Here is a 16,911-nt window from a genome sequence, read left to right on the forward strand (position 1 = left end):
CTAAAGTGACTAAATTTGATATACCATTTATAAGTAGAACTGATGAAAATCTGACCCACAATCAAGTGTAGTCATTCTGCAGTCACTCTCTTATCTTTTGAAATGATGATTGATTCCTTCCTTTTTGTTTTCCAGTCTGCAGAACCAAACCAACAAAAGCTAGTTGTCATTTCTGTTTCACCACAGTCAAGAGCATCATTAGCAGCAAAATTTCAACTGACTCTTCTAGATACCGCCAAGAAATTAACTGCATTCTTTAAAAATAGAGGTGGGAAAGGGACCCCTTGTTCCAGTTGTACTTGGATAATGAGGGGGTGTCCTCAAACTATCAAGGTGGGAAGTGAAACACTTTCATGCCTATTAGTCACTGACATTTTGCTTAACTGCATTTCTAAGTTGTTGTTTTTTTTTAACTTCAGCCATTTATATTATATTTGACTCCAAGTTGAAGTTTCAGTTTTGAAGATCAGGGGCAGTGCATTTTAAGGCCAAACAGTTTAAAATTCTGACTTTGGTCCTTCCAATGTTTAGAATTAATTTATTTTTCCTTTAAACAATATTTCACATTTGCTTTCGGATTTATAAAGCACTGGGGGACAAAGCCAAGATGGCAGCTTAGTAGCAATGAAAGCTGAAACTGCTCTGACAATCCTTCCAAACCAATCTTTAAAAAGTGTCTCTTGTCAATGGGCCACATAGATGATCATCTAATCCAAGCCCTTCCAATACTAAGAATCCCTTTCTACCATCCTAAGACCTAAAAACTTTGGGTGAAGGGGTGCCCATGATAATGCATTCTATTCTTTTAACTTCTACTTTTTTCCACCAGGCCTAACATAATAAGTTTTCTAATACTTATATGTGAAAAAAAATTTTTTTTAATACTTAGCAAGTCTTCAGTACTCTAACTCTGATTCAGGATAAATATCTGTAATTCTTTTCATCTCATTTCTCAAATGAGACAGCCCTTCTACTGGGCTTGCCCTGAGCCAGGCACACTCTCTTTTATCTACTCCAGAGACCAATCCAGAACTGTTAGCATGCTGACAAAAGGAGCAGTGCTTCTTATAAAAATGCTTCATATGCAAGTACAGTGGGTAGTCTTTAGGGACATTTTTTTAGATAATATTCTTTCCTTGGCCAATATAGAAACAGCTAAGCGGTAACATTACTGGGGCTCAAGATCACTGTTATTTTTGTGGCATAATCAGCAGTACCATTTTCTCCTTAGGCAAAGTCAATTGATGTTCCAAATTCAGCCTCACTTCTTGCTTGTTGGTAAACTGAGATGAATTGTTCATTTTGTTATTCAGTCAACATATAATACAAATACAAAGTAATTAGGCAAACTTGAGGTTGAGGATTTGAATTTTTGGTATATTTGGGGGTTGTTTGTTTTTCTAGCTTTCTTCCTTGTTTCTAAATGAGGTACTCATTTAACAGGAGTGCACTATGTATTTGACACAACTTTCTCAAGAAATTTCAGCCTCTTGGAAAGCCAACGAGAATTTGTACAGCGATTTCGAAGACGCACAGAATCCAAACAAGCCTTGCCCATGTTGGCCTCTGCCTGCCCAGGTGTGCCTAAAAAATACAGGTTTTTATCAGCCTCTGAGTATTTAAAATAAAATCTGACAGATTACTAGTTGTTCAAAATAAGCAGAGGGAGAGTCATTCTTAAGGGGAGAGGAGGTGGGTAATATAGTGTTATAAAAGAGCTAGTTCATAGCATCAACATAAAATATTCTGTTCCTAGATCTACAGAAAATTGATTGTAGGAGCCAAGAAGTTTTTTCCCTGGTTCTTGAAATTGATTTTTCTAGTCTGATTTTCATTTCCTCATGAAACCAGAGTTGATGTGATCATTTGAACTACTATTAATAAAGATAATAGTTGTAAAAGAGGAAAGTTCTCTAATGTCATCATATACATGTTTTTTTCCTGTCAAGACTTTCTTTAGCAGCTAATCCTCCCCCAGATGTCATGTCTTGCAAACCTGATCCATAGACATTTGGCAGCAAAAGTACCTAGAATACTTAACCTTGTTTAGGGAGTGGGTGGCTAGGCTTTTTGAAGTTGTCAGATCTGTGCACTGACTGTATTTCATGGTGGTTTTCAGGTTGGATCTGTTATGCTGAGAAAACCCATGGAAGTTTTATTATTCCTTACATTAGTACAGCTAAATCTCCCCAGCAGGTCATGGGCAGCCTGATCAAGGATCATTTTGCACAACAACAGGTAATGCTTCTTCCTATCCATATGAAACTGGCAATGTTGGCAGAACCCTATCCGAGATCTCTTCACCACTAGGTCACTTTTTAGGAATAACAAGACAGACTAAATTAGAAAGCATGTGTGCTTTTAATGTGTTTCTACTAAAGTCTTCCCCTGAGGCCTCATTGCAGTGTAAAAGTGATCCAACATGGTTTCTTAAAGGCCATGGCTTCACTGGGTCCTACTATTTTCAAGAAGCTTTTTGAGTGTGGGCTTGGTGGCAGACCATCTGTCTACTGACTGACCCAACCAAGATAAGAGAAGCTCAGTGCCAGAAGTTTGACCACCATGTGAATATTTTTTGGCTGCACTATCTCATGAAGACCATCTACTAAGGTGTAATGGGGATATAGTCTCCACTTGTGGAAAGAATACACATTGGCAAAATCCTAATTCTTGTGAAATATATTTCATTGGATCTGTGATACTGCCAATATGGGTATTCTCTCATGATGCAGATCAAAACCCTTCCATACTTTCTCGATGACCTCCTATTAATCTTCAGGTCAGGGATTTATTCTAGGTCTCTTAATATTATGTGGGTACTAGTACCATATACTTTTTTCTCTCAAACTCCTATTTATTAATTCATAATTGTTTTTGTTTTTGCTTTTTTTTTTAAACTCTTACCTTCTGTCTTGGAGTCAATACTGTGCATTGGCTCCAAGGCCGAAGAGTGGTAAGGGCTAGGCAATGGGGGTCAAGTGACTTGCCCAGGGTCACACAGCTGGGAAGTGTCTGAGGCCAGATTTGAACCTAGGACCTCCCATCTCTAGGCCTGGCTCTCAATCCACTGAGCCACCCAGCTGCCCCCTTCATAATTGTTAAGTGCTGGTGTCCATTGAATAATCAAAGGTAATCTAATAAAGGGCAGATTCCAAAATATAGGTTGCGTTTAAAGACATAGAGGTACCCATGATACCCTCATACTTCCTAAGAAGAGGGGAATAAAACTAAAGAGCAGGGCATCTAGGTGGCTCTCTGCATAGGGAGCAAGGCCTGGAGATAGGAGAACCAGGGTTCAAATTTAGCCTCAGATACTTCCTAACTTCCTAGCTATTTGATCCTAGGCAAGTCACTTAACACCAATTGCCTTGCCCTTACCACTTTTCTGCCTTGGAAACAATACTTAGTATTGATTCTAAGACAGAAGGTCAGAGATTTTTTTTTAAGCTAAGGAGGCAAAGCCATTAGAGCATAATGGAAAAAAACGCTGAATTAAGAGTCAGCAAATCTGAGCTTGATTCCCAGTTCCACCATTCCATTTATTAATACCTTGTGACTACATAAGTCACTTCAATGTTGACCTTCATCCAAAATGAAAAGGTTCAACTAGGTGATCCTAGCTGAGGTCCCATCCATTATTCTATAAGAAAAGGGAAAAATAAAAAAGGGCATTATTCTACCTGTAATGTGCCAAATATTTTTAAATGTACTCTATACAGCCTTTGAGGATGGATGAAAATCCCATGTAACTCAGCTTAATTATTCTACTTAAAAGCTATTTTGGGGGGCAACTGGGTGGCTTAGTGGACTGAGAGCCAGGACTAGAGATGGAGGTCCTGGGTTCAAATCTGGCCTCAGACACTTCCTAACTGTGTGACCCTGGGCAAGTCACAACCCCCATTGCCTAGCCTTTACCGCTCTTCTGCCTTGGAGCCAATACATAGTATTGACTCTAAGATGGAAGGTAAGGGTTTAAAAAAAAAACTATTTTGTTTTTCATCAAAACATGAATAGATCTTTCTCTCTAAGCTTATTAATTTTTTCCAGTGTGATTTTTCCCTTCCTACTTGACCTCTGCAATTCCTCTTTAGATACATAGATATCCCAAGGGTTTTTTTCCCCTCTTATTTCAAAATGATTTTGTTAGGGAACATGTGAAAGTACTACAAACTCCATGATTTCCTATCTGAATGATTTAATATCTGTGAATGATTTCATTTTCTTCTACTAAATTTAACTCAAGACATCTGCAAGCATTTTTTAAAAAACACTGACAGAGACAAAAAATATTTGGCAAAATTCTCATTCAAATGGCCTTGACTATCAGTTATTTCCTGGCCCTTCCAGAAGTTGGTGGTGGGTATGTTGTATTTTTGTGTCTATAGTGACATGTCCCTGATCCCCCTCATTCAATAATTTGAGAAGTACTATTAGGTATTCATAAGAAAGTTAGGCTAGGACTCAGACAACATGGGCTTTAGTCCTAGCTTTGCCACTGGAAAGTGCCCTATAAACCAACAAGAACCACAGGACTGTGAGTTAATGTTTAGTAGTGAGATTATTCTTATGAATAGTAATCAGTACAACAACTCCATGTTTTCCATATTTTTTAATGTAGCATTTAACTCCTGACAAGATCTACCATGTAACTGTGATGCCCTGCTATGACAAAAAGTTAGAAGCATCAAGATCAGACTTTTTCAATCAACAGTACCAAACTAGAGACGTAGACTGTGTAATTACCACAGGTATGAGTAACATTTTTACAATATACTCAGCACTTCTCTGAGACCTAATATTTTCATTGGATGTTATAGTTGTTTCATATTAGTTACTAGACTAACAACATCTCTAGGTGCCTGGCTTTTCTCAGCATCCCTTTTTCATGACATATAGGAAAACTATGCTATTTTATTACTTTGGTGTGGAATCTAGCTATAACTTGGTTCTTTTCTTATTCATGTCATATTTATGTGAAATACCACTGTTGGGCCTCGGAATTTGGGGGACTTCCAAGTTTCTCAAGTATTCGACAACTGAATGCTTTGAGCATAACTGGACTCCTTTGTTCCCTCTGGAGCTAGGAAAGCCCTGGATCTTGACTCACCCCAGTACCAGAATAGTGTTCACAGCTTCCCTATTTCAAGGAAATTTAATAACAAGAAAGGATTATGTCACAAGCTGAACAGGAATCAGCAGTGTTTTGTTGTGACAAATAGCAAGCATAAACCTGAGAACAAATTAGAACTATGTAATAACTTCTCCCTCATAACCCAACCCTTGCAAGCACTCAACAAGATGTCATGTCCATTTCTGGACTGTAGGAAAATGGGAAGAAGATGGAAAAGATAGTAATCCCTAAAAGAATAGAAAATGGGATTTTTGAGGGGATGTTCAGTAACCTGGGATGCTATCCTAGAAAGCAGAAAACCAAAAGGTAACTTAATCAGTCTTCATTATCCAACCATCTGCTCCACAAGCATTTATTAAAGTGCAGACTATATGCCAGACCCCAGTGCTGGGTGGAGGGGATACAAAGACCAAAATAAAAATGGCCTCTGCCCTCACAGAGCTTCAGTTCTGCTTGGTCCTAATAGAGCAGTCATTCCTGATCAACTGTTCTCAGTTTCCACTTAGAACAAAACAGGAAGAAATGGACTTATACTACACTTGGAAGGGTTTGGAGACATAGGCCTAAACCTACAGTTTTATTTTTGTAATAATAATGGAGGTAGAGGTGTCAGTGACAGGATAATAGAAGGGAAAAAGCCTTCAGTTGTGTTAACTAAAGCATCAGGTTACCAGAGGAAGCTGTGGATATCCTCTGGAAGACTTTAAAGTCTGATAGAGGCACATCTAGTTTATCAGGGAAAGGATTTAATGACTTCTTAGGGTCCCAGGTCTGGGTTCTTGTAGGAACTGAGCCATAAGAATATGTCAATATCTTTACTCAGCTCTCATAGCTTTAACTCAGCCTAGGATTTTTGGTCCTTTTAATTATGTCAAGCTTGTACGATGGTCCCATATCCCCTAACAGTTATTTATTTTTTTAATATCTGTGAAATTTTTTCACCTAGATGACTCAGAATTTTTAGCGACATGCCAAGGAAAAAAGATTCTATGCTGTGGTTCTTTTCTAGGGGAAATATTAAGGCTGCTGGAACAAGAAGGAGTCTCTTTGTCAGATGTGGATCCAGCCCCTTTGGATGCTGAGTAAGCATAAGTGTTTTTGTTGCCTGTTTGCTAAGGCAGAGTCTTCATTTATATCTGCCAGAGGGGAACAGAGCAAACTTCAGAAACATCCTTGAGTGCTCTCACTCACTGTTTGGATGTTGGGATCTAGGAGCTGTTACAGTGCATTTTAGAAATGGGGAACTTTATTTTGCAATGTGTGTAGAGTGGCTAATTGTCCAAAGCAGAGTGAATCAAAAGTTGAAGTGAGCTTTGGCAGTGGCCATTCTTTGACTTGAGCGTGGCTTTCTAGAATGGTGAGTCCAACCCTCTTATCTGATAGAGAAAGCAAACAAACTCAAGGTCATTCAGCCTGTTGGTGGCAAAACCAAAACTGGAACTCAGTTCTCCAGATTCCTGGGCCGGTTTTCTTCTATCGCATGGTGCTTCCTGACAGATCAATAGACATTTACTGCCATAAAGCATTAAATCCCTTTTGATTAAAGATCGCCTCATTCTTTGTACTTGTAGCCCTTGCACCTAGTACAAGACCTCGCATATAGTAGGCATTCAGTAAATACCGATTGATAAATTGATTAATCCAGTGTTCTGAGGATGCCAAATAGAATCCCCAGACTATTACTCTGGTTTCTGTGCCTTTCCTGTCCTTTATTTCTATACAGATATTTCTTCTGTATCTCTACATATATTAGGTAAATTTATTTGTGACCCCAGGACCATTAACTGAGGGGAAAGTTATAAGAAATGTGAGTCTACTTTTGAATGTCCTTTTTTTATCCAGATGCTTAATTCTCTGGAACAGATTATGCAGTGATAAATAGCAATCTTTTTCCCCTTCCCTGGCCATTTATTTTATTTTATTTTTTAAACCCTTACCTTCTGTCTTAGAACCAATACTACGTATTGGTTCTAAGACAGAAGAGTGGTAAGGACTAGGCAATGGGGGTTAAGTGACTTACCCAGGGTCACACAGCTAAGCACTGTCTGAGGTCAGATTTGAACCGAGGATCTCCCATCTCTGGACCTGACTCAATCCACTGAGCCACCCAGCCCAGCCCAGCCCAGCCCACTCCCCAACCATTTTTTTAGTCAGTCATTTCCAGAGGGTATCTGAATCCCAAATACACCAATAAAGTCATCTGGGGTCATTCTAGCTTTCCCCTTTGTGTGTATCATTTGTTTTCAATTTAATAAAAGCAAGAGCTCTCAAATGTGAAAAACAGATGAACAATGATTCAAATGCTTAAAGTGAAAAGCAGCACCATTGGCTGGATGCCATCCATACAAACAGAGATGGGACTCAAAAGACTTTGAACAACTTCTAAATTACATGTTTTTGCTGCTCTAAATTAGTATCAGCTGTAAATGTACCACATTTGACTGAGCTCATTTCTTTTTAAGTGTGCAGAAAATGGCTTTGTAGCCTTACCTCCTATTTAATCAGTGATACCAGATAGCTTGGCACCACAGTCAGGGTTGAATTTGAACTTATCTCTGTGTCCACATGCATTCAGAAGTAGCACACAGAGCTGCCTAGTCTGGGGCCCAAAGATCTGGATTCTCTTCCTGCCTCTATGAATTTCAGCAAGTCTTCCTCTCCCTGGGCCTCACTTGCCCCTTCTGTATGAGGAGGCAGCCTTTGCTCGATGACCTCTTAAGGTTTCTCTCTGACCTGCTAAATTCAGGACTGATAAAGTGGAGTTAATTCAGTCTCACCACACCATTTAAAGAATTAATTGTGGATTTGTTGGGGGTTTTAAGTCTTTTATGAACATAGATTCTATATTAAGGAAAAAGAAAAGTAACCCAGTACAACCTGTTTTCAAACATTCTTATCAAAGTGTCCCTGGACTTAAACAGAATTCTACCTAGGAGATGCATTTTAGCCTGAATCACTAAGACTCACACTGTTTTTGTCTTTAAAAATGTTGTCCACGTGAAGAGGAGGCAGGGCTGTGACCTGGCATTTAAGTGAAATAACCAGCCTAGATATTTTCATAGTCAAAAATATCTGCACACTAATAATGAGAAAGCCTAATTATGGATATTTTTTTTTTTGGAGGGAGGAAAAGGTTCTTAGGCCACATAATCCCTCATTTCTCATTATGATAAAGGAAAGGACAGTGGAAAGATTTGTGGAGTCCAGAAGACCTGGGTTCAGGTCGTCTCTGACATTTATTAGATGCTATGAGGATCAAATGAGATGATATAGGTAAAGTACTGTTTAACCCATAAAGTGATGTATAAATGTCATAATAAATAGCTATGTCCCAAGGAAGTCATGAGGAAAGCATTCTGTAATGGCAATAATACACTCTAGAAATATGAGCTTATATTATTATAACTTAGGTAATATAAGTGCTTCATTGTGGAATAGAGGTGACCCTGTATTCCCAAAGGCCATCAGTGATGGAGAGGCTAAAAGTAAATGTCCATTGCATGAAGATCAGCTTCATCACCAATAGATTGGTCACTTGGTGATGAATTCTCTGGCTCTGACAACCTAGGAAACAGACAAAAACCAAATAGCCAGTTATCCAGATATAGATCCCTCACTACTCTATCCTACTTCTGCAAAGACAGTAGCACAGTACCAGAAAAGAGCAGGGATTGTTAACGGTCACACATGCGTGTGACAACTAACAATTAACTTGGGTAACTAAACATGAGGTTTATAACCTATGACTAACAAGTAGATTTACTACTGGAAGGACTGACTCTTCCCAATCTGAATATGATGCTCAATAGAAATTAAATAAGATGGGGGCAGCTAAGTAGCTCAGTGAATTGACAACCAGGGCTAGAGACAAGAGGTCCTATGTTTAGATCTCCCTCAAACATTTCCCAGCTGTGTGACCCTGGGCAAGTCACTTGACCCCCATTGCCTATCCTTTACCACTCTTCTGCCTTGGGACCAATACACAGTATTGATTCTAAGATGGAGGATAAGAGTTTTTGTTTTGTTTTGTTTTGTTTTGTTTTTTAAGGAGGAAGCTGCAGCTAAATGGAAAGGTAGCTCATAAGTTCTCTTTCAAGATTCAAATAAAGAGAAATATTTCAGAGGACATTCAGTCATTTCATATTACAGTGCACAAGGACTGACTACTTTTTATTGCATTAAGAATGTGATAGGGACAGCTGGGTAGCTCAGTGGATTGAGAGCCAGGCCCAGAAATGGGAGGTCTTAGGTTCAAATCTGGCCTCAGATACTTCCCAGCTGTGTGACCCTGAGCAAGTCATTTAACCCCTATTGCCTAGCCCTCACACCACTCTTCTGCCTTGGAACTGATATACAATATTGATTCTATAAGAGATTTTAAATATATGTTAAAGTATAATATACCAAAAAAAAAAAGAATACCATAAAGATAACCGCAACCTGTAGGCCTACATCTGCCATGTGAGGAGGTAGAGAAATTCTACAGAGAATTTGATATTAGACTCTCCAAATTAAATCTGCATTAACTTTATTAGATTGTCACATTGCTTAGTGACAAAACTAGGATTTGAACTCAATCCAGTTTTCAATGCACAAGTAAGCATGGATGAGGATGGCAAAAAATATGTTGAAAAATATAGATCAGGAATAGAAAGAAAAGACCAAAGACTTCAAAGCTACACAGAGGCCTCACACCTATATTATGGATGTTTTCTTAAAGAATGGATTAAGAAGACACTAGATTTGTTGAGTAATCAAAATATATAACAACAAAAAAATTATATCTTTATGTATTAAGAAAAATCCTAATACTGATGTAGAAATCATTCCTGATTGTTAAATTTATGGTTGGACTGAATATTTAATTGGTTGCCAGGGATTAAATTTCTAAATCCCAAATACAAATTACTAAAGTAAAATGGAATTTATGGTAGTTTATTTTTATAATAGAGGGAAGATATTAAGGAAGAGAGAAAAGGGGAGAGAGAGTGGTGAGAGAGAGCTCCGGCTTCCTCTGAGTAACAATTCTAAGGCCCCAGCTAGGGGAAAGGAGTCTCAAGACAACGGACATTTCCTGGAGGCTAACGCCTCCAGAAGGCCAAGGAAAGAAGTCAGCCTTTACACTCACCCCATGTCAGTTCAGTCAGCAGATTCTTTATCAGCCTCAACTCCAGCAGGCTCCACTTCAAGTGTGTCTCTTTCAAACTTCAAGTGTCCCTCTTCACTCCAAGTGTCTCTCTTCACTCCAAGTGACTGTTCACGCCAAGTCCAAGTGTCTGCCCTCTGTGTGTCTCTGTTTCCACTTTTAAAGACCTTTTTCTCTTGTCACTTCCCCTAAATTTTACATCTACCAATCACAACTGACGCTCCACTCTAGGACTGCCCACTCTTTTACACATGGGTCACAGACCTCCCACTCAATGTATGAAATGGGTGTTCACACCTTTTTGTGGTCAAAATCCAAAATGTATAGATCTTCATATTCAACTTTAAGTACTGTGTTTACACTTTGGGTATTAAAATCTAAAAATAGACAGGGGATTACAATTTAATCTTCATAATCAAGGAAGAGCTAAGTACCGTCATTGTTACAATCTGGAGAGAGCTAAATCCAATCTTCACATAAATCAACTCAGTGATTAGTCAGTTTAGTTATCATATCAGTCAATCCGATATAGTCAAAACTCTGACTTGTAAAGATAAAAATCAGTACAAAAATAGAAGACTATGTTCTGTAATTAAGGCAGCAAACCTACTGAAATAAGCTGTTGACACTGAAAAATAGGAAATGAATAAAAGAACAGCTCTGGTCAGTAGACCTTCATCAGTGTAATAATTTATATATAGTAATGAGGAGAATCAGGAGAACCTGAAAATTGTCCCAACCAGCAAACAGTTGATTTTGTTGCCAGGTAGACACATGGGCAGCCAAAGGCAACCCCAGTTCAGAATGTAAATTCGTTGTCAAATCTACCAAAGAAAGATTATAGGACATTGTGTACTTCATAACACAACAAGAAGCAATGACAGAGAAAAACAAGATTACAAAGAGTTTTGCCAAAGACCTACGAGCTTGTTAGCATTTAAGAATGAAACTGGTAAGAAGACAATAATTACATGAAAAATGGGGACCTGAAAGATTTTTTAAAATAAACTTTTAACCATTAACAAGTAACTGCTACCACCTATTACCTACTTAAAGAAGTGGAAATGGTACTGAAGGAAATAAAAATGGTAAGAGCTCTTGTACTGGATCAGATATATACAGCAGAGTTCCATGAGTAGATGAGGAAATTTTGAGGAGATTAGGATTGATTCTCTAGTTATGAAATGGAGGAAGATACCAAACTTTTGGGGAAATTCTTCGATCTTGTTATTATTTTTTTAAAGGCAACTAAAAGATCATCAATAACTACTAACCCATGTGCTGACTTTTCTTTGCTAATAAAATTTTTGTGAGAATAATCTACATATACATCTATATATCAAAAACTCAAAGGTTTGAGGAAAGAATTTTCATGATTTTTTAGTAGCCGTATATTTATATTCAAAGTTGAATGAAAGGTAAGAGAATACAAGATCTCACTAAATTTATTGTTGAGTATTAAAAAAAATTTGATTTGGCAGAACAAAACACCACCTTGAAGTCTTTCCTTCAATAAGGTATATTCCATTTATGTCAAAGTCATATTAGACTTTGTGAAACATGAAACAACAAAAATAATTTTGTTCAACTCTAATCAAAATCAGGCAAAGAGAATAAAATCATGTGCTTGCCAACCATATTTGACACACATTTAAGGATTCTCGAATCCAAATGGTAAGACCCTACAGATAACATGGTGCATTTTCATTAAAACCCTTATCTTACACAGCTTCCTAAATGAAATCTGATAATTCAAAAGCCTTCCACCTAATCCCCCAGAAAAATACATGTAGGTGAAGAACGTTTCTGATTTGTAGATAAAAGTGATCTGCCAGTACCTGTGCTGCAAACATGCTGCAAATAGACAGTAAGCTTGGTCTAGAATGGATTAGGAGGAAGAAAAAGGATTGGATTGCCTTTAAGAAATTAATTGTTCAAGTGCTCCTAGTGCTCCCAACCTGAAATTGACTTATCAATTTTAATATTAATATTCTTAGGTGATGCCATATGGCTATGAATTGTGAAATACAATATCTCCAAAGAATTAAAGTTAAGAGTCACCGAAGGGAGAATGGGGAGGCACGTGGTGAATATTAAGTAGGTTACATACAATATATTAAAAATGAAGAGTTGTTTGAGAGACATAGCATAAAGGATGTCATCAGACAGAAAAAGATTGACAAAGAAAGAACAAGAGATGTGCCTGTGTACTCTGTTGGTATCCATGCTATGTTAGGAAATCTGAGGAAAGTCACCACCATGGTGAGTGGAACCAAGATTTACACTATGAATTTAAGATAAGAGTGTGCCCAGGATGAGTACATGTGAATGGACTGTAATCTGCACTATTGTTATCAACCATCCACATGAGGACATGGATCCACTGAAATAATGGTTAATATCAAACTACAGATAACCCCCAAATCAATCGACCAACAAGCATTTACTAAGCTCTAGCCATAGAAAATGCAGTCATAATTGTTGTATTTGACTTTGGAGTCCAGTCAAATGTGCAGATACTGACACACATCCCATTCAGTGTTGAGCTCTCACCTAGCTCAGCTAAGGATCTAATGGGCCAGAGGCAAACACTATGGATAATAGAGTACTGACTACAGTAGATTGATGGTGTCACAACTTGTGACACATCTGTGATGTAAACATTGGCAATCTCTTTTACTCTAAAGAGGTGGCAGGCTTTGTGGTGTTAGAAGCCCAAAGTGTCCACTTCCTAGCTCTAAATCTTTTGACAGTGAACTTATAAGGCCCCTCAGGCAGTTACTCAGAGTTACTAATTTGATTTCTCCTTAAAAGAGTGACAATTTTTGTTTTCCTTTGGCCTTTCAACAAGCTGAGACACATCTCAGACAGCTCCCAGTGCGTACTTTTCCTTGGGATTATTTTCACAGATGGAAAAAGAGAACATGGCACTTCATTTTGGTTAGGATATTGGGCTCCTGGTGTCAGAACCACTGATCTTGGTGTGACTATAGCTGAATCTGCTTTGGTTCCCTGATGAGGTTACTGGTAGCTCTCCTGGTAGAGACCAGCAGGACGTGATGCTGAACACACTGAAGCATTTACTAATGAATCTCAGTTCCTGTAAACAAGAGCAAGGAAGTTAAAAATAGAAGCTTTGAAGCAGATTCCCAGGCACAATGTTGCTCTTCATAGTTCTTCCCAAATGAAGATGTTAATCTGCAGAAGACTATAGCTTTTGCTTCTAGCAGAGAAGCCTCCATGCTGACCAAGTTGAAGGGCAGCCTTAGTTTCTGCCCAGCTATTTCCACAGTGCCAGCTTTCTGATTAACCTCCTGTACAAATCCATTGTTCCATTCCACACTGAATTTGTTTCTGCCATGCAGGTCTGAGACCTAAATAGAGGCTAGCATAGCTGTAAAGGAATGAACTGAAATTATATTCATGTGACTAAGAAGCATGGAAGAGCAAGGAACAAGTTGTAGGTGATTTCAGGACCTTGGTCCTTAAAGATACTCTCATGAGAGGCAGCATGGAATTGGTAGGTAGTGGGGAAGTAGATAGGACCAAAAGATCCAGTTCTCAGCACTAGACACCAACTATCTATTGACCCTAGGAAAAACATGTAGCATCTCTGAGCCTCAGTTACTTCATCTGTCAGAGATAATTCTTGTACCACCTGCTTTAGGATTAGTATGCAAGGCAGCTAGGTGGAGCACTGGGCTTGAAATCGTGGGTTCAGACCTTCATTAATTCAAATCCAGCCTCAGATACTTAACTACCTGTGTGATTCTGGGCAAGTCACTTTAACCCTGTTTGCCTTGGTTCCTCCAGTGTAAAGTGAACTAGAGAAGATGACAAGCCACTCCAGTATCTTTGCCAGGAAAACCCCAAATGGAGTCACAAAGAGGCAGACAAAACTGAAGAACAATAACATGCAGACAGTGTTTTGCACATCTTATATCAGTGCCAGCTGTTATCAACTGATGAATTCACACATAGATGGCCACTCAAAGCACTTTTTCAGTTTTTCAAATAAGCACCAAAACTACCAGAATACAACCATTTTTTTACCAGCTCACATTCTTTAAATCTGAGCTCATTGTTCCTTGTCTGATATCATGAGCCACTACAAGACTTTATTCTGTTATAATCTGACTTGAAAAATAATTTTACTAATATCCTTTATTTTTACATCATTGTTTCTGAATATGCCCCTACCCAGCCAGCCATCCCTTGTGCTGAAGAATTAAAAAGGCGGGGGAAACATCTCAGCAAATCTAACCAAGAACTCAGTCGTGTCTAACAGTATATGCAATCTTCCACACCCATAATCTACCTATGCAAAGAAGGGAGCAAGCTTCATTTTCTCTGCACTTTTCTGGGACCAGCCTAATAATTTCATTTTCACAAGCATTTAGATTCTAATGTCAGAGGCACCTTGGTCATTACCAGGGAGTCAGAAAATACAGCATTCTGTTTGGCACCTTCAGCACAGACTCGTCGGAGAGCCCATTGTACTTTTTTATCTCCTTCCACAGGCGAGTGGGACAGAATACATAGAAGCTTATCCATGCATGATTTGGTATGGGAATGGAGCCAAGTTGATTTTGTATCCAAGCACAGCAGTACTGGGTGCAGTGAGCCTTGTCCCATAGGCCTCAGTGGGCTGCTGAAGTTGAATGGCCTGAATGTAACATGATGAACCAACAGAGAGCCCCACTTCATTTCCTGCACCAGTACACATGTGCCCATCTCCCTGCATAATGTGATGAAAGGGTAATGATCCGACCGAGCCATTCCCAGATCTTAGTATTAAAGTGCAGTACATTTGTTCACCCAGTACATTAGACACAAAAAGGCTTTTGAGCTTCCAATATGTCTCATAATGAATTTCCCTAGAAACTTACTGTTACCATTTACGATTGTCCTTCATGCCACATGTTCACTTCTGCTGGGGCTGAAATTCTGTTGTCAGCAAATGGGCCCATGGCTAGGCCATCCGTAAACACCGTACCTATCTGCCTCAGAGATTCTGCAGGATCAGAAGCCCAGGGCCATAATTCTACTGTCAGACGCCTAGGAGCCATTCAAATCCACTGAAGCCATCCTGGAAGGCAGGGAGCAGCAGGTCAACTGAGAAAAACCTTTTCCTTGTTATCTGGAGATGGATTTCTTCTCCACCTGATCAAGCTGGTTGTGATGTCTGGTGTCCTCTCTCCCCAGGTTTAGCAGTGTTTCTGGAGAAGAGCTCCTTGGCCACCACGGAGGAGGTTCTGGTGGTTATTTAGAACATATATTTCGACATGCAGCCCAAGAACTCTTTGGAATGCAAGTGGATGAAATCACCTACAAACCCTTAAAGTAAGACTTTTAAACTACTGTGCAGAAAAGAGGATTTGGAATGTGTTAACTGTCTAGCAACAGTTAGTCCCTACACAAGCATGTATTAAGCACCGCCTATATGCCAAGGCGCCTATATGCCAAGGTACTGTGCTATGTACTGAAAATATAAATGCAAATACTCCCTGTCCTCAGGGACCTAAAACTATCAGAGGATGTAAGATTATACATACACACACATATATGAATGCAAACTAAATAAGGTAATTTAGTGGGGAGATAACAGGAAGCAAAGAGAAATCAAGGAAGTCCTCATGGAGGAGGTGGAATTTAACTGAGCTTTGAAGTAGAGATTCTGAGAGGATACAATTCGGGAGGAAATTCACTCCAGACATGGAAAACAGCCTTACAGAAATGGAAAAGTGGCTGTTATGTGTGAAAGAGAGCAAATTCTGAAGTCAATTTGGCTGAGAGTACATAAAAGTCATATATGATAAGGTAGGAAGAATAAGTTAAAGCCAGGTTGTGAATGGCTCTACATGACTATTGAAGGAGTTTGCATTTGATTCTAAAGGTTAGAGAAAACCACTAGAGTTGATTGAATAATGGGGTGGAGGGGGCTGCCATAATCCAACCTGCACTCTAGTTAATATAACTTTGGAAGTGAAGTGGAGGGTGGATTTGGAGAGGAAAGGAAGAGGCAATAATTCAAGTAAGAGGAAATGAAGGCCTTTACTAGATGGTAACCTCAACAAAGTTTGACAGATAATTAAATTTTTAAGATGGGCAAGAGAGAAGAATCAAAGGCGACTCCCAAGGTTATGGACCTGGGTGACTAATAGTGCTCTTCAAGATGGGGAAGTTCGGAAGATGGATGGGATTGGGGGAAAAGATTGAGTTGTTTTGAACTTGTTGAGTTTAAGGTGCCTGGAAGGCATTCAGTCTGAAATGTCCCCTGGACACTTGGTGATAAGTCCTGAAGTTCAAGAAAGAGACCAGGATTGGCTGTCAGATTTGGGAGTCATCTACATAGAGATAAGTGGGCAGCAATGAGGTCATCCAGAGAGAAAAGAGGACAGAACCTTGAAGGACTCCCAAATGTGTGAAGTGAGTGACGATCCAGCAGGAGATATGAATAGAACCAAGAGAACGGTGTCTCAAAAACCCAGCAAGCTCCCAGGAAGAGTGGTCAGCAAGTGTAAAATGCTGAGAATCAAGATTGAAACGAGACACCAGATTAGAGGTTTGGGGTAACTGAGGAGGAGAGTTTCAATTCAATGACATCAAAAACCATATTGCAAGGGACTAAGAC

General features: G+C 39.1%; 2 protein-coding genes across 5 annotated transcripts in view; one reads left to right on the plus strand and one right to left on the minus strand.

Annotated features, from left to right (window-relative positions):
* CIAO3 (cytosolic iron-sulfur assembly component 3) overlaps positions 1-16,911 on the plus strand; it is a 31,442-nt gene that overhangs the window by 11,637 nt on the left and 2,894 nt on the right. For 3 of the 4 annotated variants that reach the window (XM_001365885.5, XM_007499244.3, XM_007499243.3), the window contains exons 4-9: positions 136-268; positions 1,444-1,578; positions 2,120-2,238; positions 4,619-4,748; positions 6,141-6,213; positions 15,483-15,620. In XM_001365885.5, the coding sequence (XP_001365922.1) occupies positions 136-268; positions 1,444-1,578; positions 2,120-2,238; positions 4,619-4,748; positions 6,141-6,213; positions 15,483-15,620 (728 nt within the window). The remainder of the gene's footprint in view (positions 1-135; positions 269-1,443; positions 1,579-2,119; positions 2,239-4,618; positions 4,749-6,140; positions 6,214-15,482; positions 15,621-16,911) is intronic. The other variant, XM_056805728.1, reaches the window with a different exon arrangement.
* The window catches only part of HAGHL (hydroxyacylglutathione hydrolase like), a 62,804-nt gene continuing 54,217 nt past the window's right edge, over positions 8,325-16,911 (minus strand). Inside the window, exon 9 of the mRNA XM_007499247.3 lies at positions 8,325-8,695. Coding sequence (XP_007499309.1) covers positions 8,611-8,695 — 85 coding nt within the window. The 3' untranslated portion in view covers positions 8,325-8,610. The remainder of the gene's footprint in view (positions 8,696-16,911) is intronic.

The sequence above is a fragment of the Monodelphis domestica genome, chromosome 7 (assembly GCF_027887165.1).
Source record: "Monodelphis domestica isolate mMonDom1 chromosome 7, mMonDom1.pri, whole genome shotgun sequence".
Classification (NCBI taxonomy): Eukaryota; Metazoa; Chordata; class Mammalia; order Didelphimorphia; family Didelphidae; genus Monodelphis; species Monodelphis domestica.